Source organism: Sardina pilchardus, chromosome 19 (genome assembly GCF_963854185.1).
Source record: "Sardina pilchardus chromosome 19, fSarPil1.1, whole genome shotgun sequence".
Taxonomy (NCBI): domain Eukaryota; kingdom Metazoa; phylum Chordata; class Actinopteri; order Clupeiformes; family Clupeidae; genus Sardina; species Sardina pilchardus.
In genome coordinates, this window is record NC_085012.1 from 9225195 (window position 1) to 9235760 (window position 10566).

The following is a 10566-nucleotide window of genomic DNA, read 5'->3' on the forward strand; positions in this document are numbered from 1 at the left end:
AGAGAGAGAGAGAGAGAGAGAGAGAGAGAGAGAGAGACAGAGAGAGAGAGAACGACTACAGAGAGGAACATGAGGGGGATGGGGGAGAGGAGGTTCAGATTGAAATGGAAGGCATTAATTTCACATTTGCATGCATTCCATTAGAATGGATCTTTATCACCTGTGTTGCCGGCAAGGCAAGCGTTGCTGTAATCAGACCCAGTGCCGCATAGCTGGGGGAGAGCTCTCCTCCGAGTGGCCCATCATCACTGCCACCACCATCTCTCCCTCTCGATCCCACGCGTCGCACTGCCACCATGGTCCCAAACCCCCCTCATCCTCCTCAGCACCGCCACACACACACACACACACACACACACACACACAGAGAGCTGTGTGCTCACAAGAATTCAGTCTCCAGACTTCTGTCCACCAGATCTCTCTCTTTTTGTCTTTTATCTCTGTCTGTGTGTTTGACTGTGTCTCCCTCTTTGTCAACTCATTGTCTGTGATATCCTCTCTGAAGCCGTGGCGGAGGCCATCTTTCGCCAAAAAAAAAGACAAAAAAACAACAACAACTCTTTACAAAAACAACTGGACAAATGAGATGGTCTCAGTATCAAAAGTCCTCCATTCTCACTTTGGTCTGTGAATACAGATTAGTGGAGTGTATCCATCTCATGGCATCAAGAGGCCGACATCACTGCAGATCCTTTCAATTACTGCGGAGCATGTGACCGGCTCCTACTTATTGCGTTGTGTTTTGGTCTCCGTTAGCTATTGGCATAGCTGAGGCCACTGTTTACTTTATGTGTTCCCCAATGGCCAAATCAAGAAGCAAATCTGTTAACATTGAGAAATGATTACTGCACAGCCACGTATGATGTGTTCCTACCAGGGTTAAATTGAATTCTGGAAACATTGAATGTATTTCCATTTGTTTTGGACTATTTTGCTCTCCTGGGAGGAAAGCGGGAGAAAGAAAGGAAAATGACTTTAAGTGGTTAGCAGAATGTTTCCTTGTAATATCAACACCAATGAAAAAAAATATATCAAGTGGAATCGCTTCTAGCAACCCGTTTTTGTGTAAGCAAGTAATTCCTGTTCATTGACACGGCAATGTCTTAAGCCCAAATGGTGAATGAATATTTTTGCAAATATATTGCATGATTTTACAGTACAGGGCTTTGCAGAAGGTGCAAATGTGGTAAGGGCAGGGCAATAATCTCCTAGAAATCACACTCTGTGACCATCCGGGAGGCATTATTCCACTCGTTGATACACAAACAGTTTTGGTAACACAGTCGAGGAGCAGTTTGGGAAAAGAGATATAATTTGGACCTCTGGTGAGAAATGGGGGAAAAAACAAATTGTTGTGTGTTGATTCGCCAGCCATTCAAATGATGCATGTTTTTCAGAATAGAGCAAAAATGGAACAGAGGTTTTTGCTGGACTTTTTCCGAAGAAAAAAGAGTCAACAAAAAACAAAACAAAACAATACAAAACAAAAAAAACACACAAAAGTACCTTTGTATGTTGAAACACTCTAAACTGTTAGATGTTGACGGAGAGGATCTCATTAATTTTTGAAGCCTGGGTGAAGGGGAAAGAAAACAAAACAACAAACAAAAAACCCCAACAACAACAGCATCATCTCAGGCCCTGGTGCCAAAGCAAACAGCCTATCTTTAATTTGGTCAGTAGGGTTGGCTTCGGCTGCTTCGCTTCCTCCACTCTCCTCTTGTTTGTTCTCTACTAATGCCTTAATGAGGGATGCAGCAGGGAGGCATTCTCGCTACACACACACACACACACACACACACACACACACACACACACACACGAGCGCACTTCCAAGGGAGCCCAGTGACACGATGACCGCGGCGAGAGCCGAGAAACACCGACGTGCCTGGCAGAGACAGCCCTTAAAGGACACACGGACACACACGGACACACACGGACACACACACACACACACACACACACACACTCACACTCTTAGACACTCACACACTCACACACACACCCCAAAAAAAGAGAATAAAAGAGCATAATTTACTGCAGAGTGGCTCCAAAGATAATTTGATAGTTATGAATAAGTAAAACTGGAATTCGGCCACACTGAACAACTTAGATTAAAGCATATCTTTTTCAAGAGGAATTAAACTACAATGACCTGCTGAAAGTAAAATAAAGACGCTTTATGTTGGGGCGGGTGCTAAAGTGGCTATACATTTAATGATGTTAAGCCTCTTGCCAGTTACTGCTGTGAAACTAAGCGCCAACAAAATCCAGTAAAAGCATCGTAATTGAGCAAATGAAGCTTCTGTTGTAAGTGTCTGTGAGATAATGGGCTGTTTTTTTGTAAATCACCCGTCACTTTGTTGTTGTCTCTCGCTCAGAGCTTGCCCAGCTTCGGGCCCTTCCTTGAGCAGCGGAAACGGGCGCTGGCAATCTACAAGCAGAAGATCAGAGACCAGGAGTCCGCCATGACAGTGGAGCCCACGGGACCGAGAACCTTCTCCCCTAAGGGGCCCGTTCCATCTGTCAGGGTAAGGGGGAAACAGCTTACAGGTGTCCATTTTGGCCAGTGGTTCCTGTCTTTTTTGTGTGTCTGTGTGTCTGTGTGTGTGTGTGTTGTTTTGAACATGACATGTGGTTTTGACATACTCTGTTTCCGTTGGTTATTTGGTATTTAAAATGACATTTTCTTGCTCCAAAGGCAGTCGCACAGACATGTTAAAGTGAGAGAAAAAAGAATCCATTCAAATAGTGACCATTATCCTTAATCATGACTACCATCTATGCTTTCTTCTTTTAATTTTCCTTAATTGCTTTGAACTCCCTACAATGTACATTGTGAAGTGCTCAAAGTATACCCTTTGATCCTGTCTTGCGTGTGTGTGTGTGTGTGTGTGTGTGTGTGTGTGTGTGTGTGTGTGTGTGTGTGTGTGTGTGTGTGTGTGTGTGTGTGTGTGTGTGTGTGTGTGTGTGTGTGTGTGTGTGTGTGTGTGTGTGTGTGTGTGTGTGTGTGTGTGCGTGCGTGCGTGTGTGTGTGTGTGTGTGTGTGTACACACAGGACGTGATTGGTAGGGCTCTGAAGCACATCGGGGCCTACCAGGAGCTCAACAACGAGGAGCAAGTGCAGGCTTTGATAGACGAGGAGATGTGCATCAACTGTGGTAAATGCTACATGACCTGCAACGACTCGGGTTACCAGGTGAGCCTTCCTCATCCACCCCACACGCGCGGCCTCACACGCAGCCTTCATCCTGCCCAAATCCCACGTCTTGGGCCTCAGACACAAAGACGGGTCACTGTCATCCCTCGACCCCAGGACTTTGTGTCTGGTGAAATCGCGGGCAACACTGAGAGGTCTCTAATCCTGCTTTGAGATCCCCCTAGTGCGGTCACGTTGCCTTGAGCAGAGGTACAGTACAGTATCGACTTCACACTAAAAAGCCCTGGCAAAGAAGGCAAAAAGAAACAGAAGTGAAGAAACACTACGTTACTGCTCTGTGATTTTGCCATCGAAGAGCGGAAAGTGTATAAATTGCATCGTACAAATGAGCTTCCCCAGGGACCTCTCATGTCGCTTGTGAAGGCTGTCTGAAGGTGTTGAGTCGAAACTAGCTGCACTGTGACCTCTGCGCCCTCGTGAACTTCTTTCAGTTGTGCCTCTCATGTGGGTGTGTAGCTCACCATCCAGATGCTAATTGGAGTGGCAAACTCCATAGATTGCCATGTTATTAATATACATGCAGACAATATGATATAAATGCCATTTGCTTTGTTTTTTTCTCGCTTAGAGTTTGTAAAAGTTATTGGGAAATGGACACTGTGTACTCCAACAATCTTGTTAAGTCTGTGGTTATCACTGTGTGAAGTTTGCCAGACAATTTATGCTGTGCTAGCAAGTGAACTTCCCACAACTGCCCACAGAGTGCTGCTTGTTGGTGAGACGTTAATTTTAGAAACGTTGCTGAAAAATAGACTCTGTATAATTGGATAATCCCATAAATATGTCTGAGGTGATTTGCAAAGTTTCTGTCTGAGAACTAGTATGCTGCCGTAGGCTGCTGAAGTGCATGGCTATCAGCACACAGGGTGAGCTGACCAATCACAGTCCCTCCAGGCTGCTTTGCCTCAACGCGAAGTTACGGGCTTGGAGACATAGGGCTGAAGAGGGCTACAGTAATGTCCTGTGTATTAGCCGCATTGTGTATATGCCGCAAGACAGTGCTTTAGCGTCTGCTAAATGTTCGTTAACTTTAAAGTGTAACTCTGCCGAAAATTACCCAAAGGGTGTTTTCTCTGAATGAAAAGACATCAACTAAGCCATGGAGACAGTATTTTGTAGTGCTCGATCAATGAAAGATACTGTCTCCATGGCTTAGTTGATAGCATTTTCATTCAGAAAAACACCTACAGTATTGGTCCATTTTCGCCGGAGTTACACTTTAACTCTACGAGTCGGCTCCACCGCAGAACAAAGACCCACCCACCCAGGAGTCGCCCACTCTCGGGGGGGAAACCTTCCTTCGCTTTCTCCCCCACTGCTCTTGAATATGGAGCAGCCTTGCGGAGCATCGTCGGATTGTTCTGACAGTTTTATTAAAGAATCCCGCTCAGCGTACCCCGGTAAATAAATGTCGGGTGTGATTCATCACGGGCGTGTTGATGAAGTAGTGGGGGCCCCGTTTTTATCAAAGCAGTAATTGTTCATTGTGACGCTCATTGTGTCTGAGGGGATCTCTGAGAGGGATCACATATTATTAATGGTTTGTAATAAAGAGGGGCATTCATCAACATTGCGTGTCACCATCCAGCAGGTGAGGCTGGCAGCGCTCCGTGCTAAGTAGCGTAGCGTGGCTAGGCACGGGGGCTGTTAAAAAAAGCTCCCATGGATGGAGTGGACAGCTGTGATAGTTTTATTCTCTTTTCCTCCCCCCCTCTAGAGGCATGTGTCTGCTGATCTTTCGCATAACAACAAGCAGTTACAGTTATACAGCGCTTTTTTTTTTGACACTCAACATGCCTCACGGTAAAGGGAGGGGGGGGGGGGGGGGTGGGGGGGGGGGGACCTCACTAACCGCCACCAACCGCCACCAATGTGTAGCAGCCACCTGAGTGACGTACGGCAGCCATTACGCGCCAGAACGCTCACTCACCACACACCAGCTTGAGGTGGAGAGTGAGGAAGTGAGCAAGCCCAATTACCGTAATTTCCCGACTATTAGCCGCGGCTTATACATAGATTTTGCTACATTTCTTCAGATATGAGGTTAATACAGGGGGGCAGTTAATATGGTGTTAATTTGGTTTTGTTTCTTTTAACTTGCGTAAAACACTGTCCTGCGGCTTATACACAATGCGGCTTATATGCAGGAAATTGCTGTACACATGCATAATATTTCACCACTAAAACAGCACGACGGGAAAAAGATTGAAAGACTAGAGTGCTGATAGGTCAAGTATAAGAGGACGATGGGTTAAGGCACTGCTTCATGTGCCACTGGCGCTACTTTGGTGTAAGTTGTTATTTACTGATGATATATCATCAAGAGGAGGACCTAGGGGGGGGGTTGAGGTAACGTCGGCTTAAACACTGTCATTTCAAGGACACGGCTGCTGTTACTCCGTGTCCGAAAACATCTAATCCGGAGAACACAGTACAGTGGAATGCTTGGACAGGTTGCACAGGGACACACCTGTTTTTTTTCTTTTGTGCTTGTTTTGTTGTTGTTGTTGTTGTTGTTGTTTGTTGAAGCATTTATCCACAATGTTCCTAGTCTGATCGACTTTGTTTCCTCTCGGTTCTTTTTTTTTTTAATTTCTGGTGTTTGTCTGTGTTCCTCTGCAGGCTATTACGTTTGACCCGGAGACCCACCTCCCAGTCGTGGCAGACAGCTGCACGGGCTGCACTCTGTGTCTGAGCGTCTGCCCCATCATCGACTGCATCAGCATGGTTGCCAGGACAACGCCTTACGTACCAAAGCGAGGCCTCCCCGCTGTCGTATCCGTGCACTGAGAGAGCGAGAGAGAGAGGGAGAGAGGGAGAGAGAGAGCGTGAGAGAGAGATAGAGAGAGGGAGAGAGGTTCTCTTGCGATGTAAAGAGAGTAGAGCAATAAATACACAAAACAAAACAAAAGAGAAATATAGAAACGTGACAGAGCGTCTACATCAAAACATTGATTCTTCTTCATAATTGCAATGTGAAAAATTACCTTTATTATGTGTTTGAAAAAACACGCACACACTCGCACACAGCAGAGAAGAAAAGCTAAATAATTAGTTTGGAGAAATAATTGCCTTATACTCCCAAGCCAATTATCCAGAAATAATCATGCAGGCACAAATAGTTGCATTATTCTCAAACAATAGCAGGGCGATATGTCGTCCATCCATGCCCCCCCCCCCCACACACACACACAATACACACATACACACACACACACACACACACACATCCCCCCCCCCCCCCACCTTCATCCCTGGTTAAAATGACAATGAGAAGAGGGGAGGTTGAGTAATGGATGTTTATGCTGATGCTGGTTGGGAGGCCGATGTCAGAACCAAATACAACATGTCCCTAACAAGTGTTGCATTGGCAGTCCGTCCACACAGCCACACACACACACACACACACAAACCTCCAGCGCAGTAAAACGAGACATTATGTTGGCCGGGGAAATAATCCGCGGGACAAGGAGAGGTAATGAAGGGAGATGAATGGGGTGTTCCCTCCTCGGCCCTCGAACGTCGCGTGCCTTCATTGTCCAACCCTGGTCCATTTTCCTGGAGCAGCTGGAGCTGTTTTATGTCTCAATCTCTCCTCAGAGATCTACGGTGCTGCTGGGCTTTTTTTTTTCTTTACGTTATGTGCGTTAGGTGATTCAAATTGTAATCCATTGCTAGCCATTAGTAATACCTGTTATGTGTAAGCGATCGAAACCCTTTTGTTGTTGTTGTTGTCGTCGTTTTGTTCAGATTTCCGTAACGATTTTGGTTAATTCCTTGCGTGTTGGCCCATAAGTAATAATCACGGTGCACTATACTAGGAGACGAGTTTAGAAAAGGTCTCCTGATGATATTTCTTCCAGACATAGATATGAAGACTATGTGGTTTCACTGTGCAACAATATACCACTGGCAGCACAGACCATTTGTCTCAATAATACACCACGGACACGTGTCCCTGGCCCTGAGTGAGAGCATTAACCACCATCACTCAGGGCCAGGACACGTGTCCGTGGTGTATATGGATGGTATGTCGCTGCCAGTGGTATATTGTATGCAATGACAACCCACAGTGTTATTTTAGTCTGAAGAAATATCATCAAGGAGACACTATATAAAATGGGTCCAAGCAATCTTTGTCAATAACCGTGTTCTTATTAACTATAATTGCTCCCAGACATAAAATGAAAATGTATTAACTGGTACTGATAAAAACAATAAATAAAAAATGTATCCACCCTGATATTGTTTTGGTTTTGATATCTGTGTTTGTATGAGGTGCATGCATAATGCAACTGCTTAACTCTGACAAAACAACACAGCCTGAAGACTACTGAATGGCTATCTTGTGATTTCGTCAACCAGGGTTATGTTCAAGACGGAGAAAACACACTGAGAAGGCCATTGTTTACTTTCTTTCTGAAATGTATTCTGAGTCTGATAAAATCAATGTAAATATAAGTTTAATTTATTTTCATCTTCAAATGACTTTAGGTGGATATGCTGTGTTCACTGCCTTTTCAGGTGTTGTATACACGTCAGTGCTGATAGGATAGCACGTCTGGCACACTTATCAAACGAGAGGAAACTACCTTACAACCCTGTTGCACATTTTTGCGACAAAGCAAGTCCTTCAGTCAGGAAACTGTAGGAAAATGGAGCAAAACGTTTTGATTTCTAACTTATCCCAGGTGACTACATACCATACTATTCCTGTGATCACCTGTTAAGATGTAGAGGGAGCTGCCCAAAGGCAAACGTTTTAAAAGCCATTATGACTGACATGTAGGCATGCTTTAACTGAATAGCCATACAGTCTTATTAAAGGACCGTTCAAATCAAGAACGATAACTGTAACCATAAATGATAAAAAGCGTCCACACTCACCAACGATAAACAAAGTTTCTCCTTGTGTTAATGAATGTGATGGCTAAAACGTGATGGGTTCTGATTGGCTATTCGATTTTTATTGTTCTCGAAATCGCTCTGAAAGTGATCCCAAACGATATCGTTCTTCATGTTGTTATCATTACAGTTTATGTGTGAGTATTGTCTCGGATTTCGATTTTTAACCATTAACGTCCCTAAACTGTAGAGCACCAGAGGGGCACAGTACAGTACAGTACTCCATTGCCTATTAACTATTACTATTTCTGGCTGGATATACATCATGCCATATCACTGCATTCTTTTCTGTTGTATAATATACTGTACTGCATTGAAACTACACTACATCCCACATAATAACCTTTGCTATATGTGTCATAAATCACATGTCAGAGGTCAACCAATCAGGAATCAACATCATTAATTCAGATACTATTATTACACTATGGATGCGGAAAAGCAAAAAACAGAATCTCACAGATTCTCACAGATTTCACTGGATCCTCTGCCACCCAAACAGGTCCTACCAAATAATAATAACAACATGACAAGCACTAACTGATTATTCGACTGAGAGTAGACAGTACATCGGGGGGAGTCAAGGTTGAATTTTTAAGCACTGGGACGAGGAGAAGCCGGCGGCACCTAAGATGAATGGCAGGGGCATAGAGCAGCCTTCTCCCTGGTGGCGCTTTAGGCTTCTGGGGGCCACGGGTTAGTGTAAATGTTTACTCGCTCATTCACTGGACGGCGAGATAATTAGAATGACATTTAGCGACGCTTCAGGTGGAGGCTCCTCGAGCCCCCGGCCTCGGCCTCTGCATCTGCCTTCATGGCGGCGCCGCCGCCGCAGCACATCATTAAAAATCAACATGGCATCAATCTTTGGAGTGGCGACGTGAACCCGGGGCCAGCGCCAGTGTTCGCCCCCCCCCCCCCCCCCCCCCGACACGGTCGGTGGCACATGGCGGCGCGGAGGTGTGGCTGGTGTGCTTGCGAGCCGTCGCTGCGGCGATGTGGGCAGGCGACCTGACGAGAAGTTATTTTCCTATTTTCCACAGCGAGCTTCACCTGTTTTAACGGGAGGGTCGCCTTCTGAGCTCGTTAAAATGAATGCAGGAAGTATTCAGATGGAACCAACTCTGACTTGATCCTGATTAATACGTGGGTCTGTGTGTCTGTGTGTCTATGTGTCTGTCTCTGTGTGTGTGTGTGTGTGTGTGTGTGTGTGTGTGCGCCTGTGCCTGTGTGCGCGCTATGCATGGGATTGTGGACTGAGGCACCTGGATTGATTGAGAGTTGAGAAGTGAGCACTCCAGGATGTGCTGTGAGAATGGAGCAGATCCTGGGGCACCACTGCAGGCTGTCATGTGTAGACCTTGAAGATAAACCGCCAACAAGTGCTGCATTGGAAATAAGCATGGATCACATATGCACCGGGGGAAAAAAAATGTTATGGAAAATGTAGCAGGGAACTGCATTGAAAAAGAAAATGAATGCCCCCCCCCCCCCCCCACACACACACACCCCTAGTGTAGCTTGCAGCTGAATCCTGAGGTTAAGCAGAATTCAGATGGGCTGTAAATGAGTGAAGCGAAAGGTTCACCGAAGTGCTGCTGACCCTAAGTTGCTTGCAAGTCTTCCCACCATTTTGTATTTTTTTTTTTTGCATTATTTTTGTTCATTTGTACGCGTCAAAGTCCAATTTTTAATGAGGAAACTTGTGGCTGATAATAGGCTGTCTTTTTCTTTTACCAAAGAAATGGATCTCTCCTTATCTGCCAAAGTCATCCATTATCGGGGCATATGGACTTTAATGATGAAGGGGTGGAGGCTTAGACACCGGTTCAAACGAGTTCCTGGTTTAAAAAAAAAAAAAAAAAAGAACGGGAAAGTGCCTCCGTCGAGTTGTGAAGCGTGTGGTCTTGTTTTTGGCATGAGCTGAAAGTGCTAATTTGGAGCGGAGGGAGAGTGCTGTGGCCGCGGAGTGGACCCACACTCAGCCTTCGCCTGCAGCTCCTCTGCCGCGCGCCGGCTACATTAACAAGGGTTAAAGTGGGATTTTGTAAAGGTGGCCCAACCGTCTCAGACAATTTGTCGGGATTTGCGGCTAAGAAATCCCGCATCATGGATGGAGGGATGGGTATGGGGGGTGGGGGGTGGGGGTAGATTTTAGTCCTTTGCACTGTGTGTGACTGTTGATTGCATGATAATTTCGACAGCAGTGCGTGGAGCACTTGAAAGGACGCCGGGAGAGTGCACCGGGCGCGCTGACCTTGGTGAACCCAGCCATGTTGTTTTCAACCTAAAGGGGGGGGGGGGGGTGGATGTGCACACGCTATTAGCCCCCGCACACACACACACAAAGTTCCACCAAACTCATTCCATTTGATTCCAACCGAACGGCATTTTCTTTTTTTTTTATTGCCGTACCGCCGCTGCTGCTACCATGTCGCCAT

General features: G+C 45.7%; 1 protein-coding gene across 1 annotated transcript in view; it reads left to right on the forward strand.

Moving 5' to 3' along the window:
* dpyda.1 (dihydropyrimidine dehydrogenase a, tandem duplicate 1) overlaps window positions 1-7060 on the forward strand; it is a gene marked incomplete in the record, with an annotated part of 173820 nt that extends 166760 nt beyond the window's left edge. Inside the window, 3 exon segments of the mRNA XM_062520871.1 lie at window positions 2382-2531; window positions 3059-3199; window positions 5843-7060. Of these exon segments, the coding sequence (XP_062376855.1) occupies window positions 2382-2531; window positions 3059-3199; window positions 5843-6010 (459 nt within the window).
* Window positions 7061-10566: the final 3506 nt, after the last annotated feature.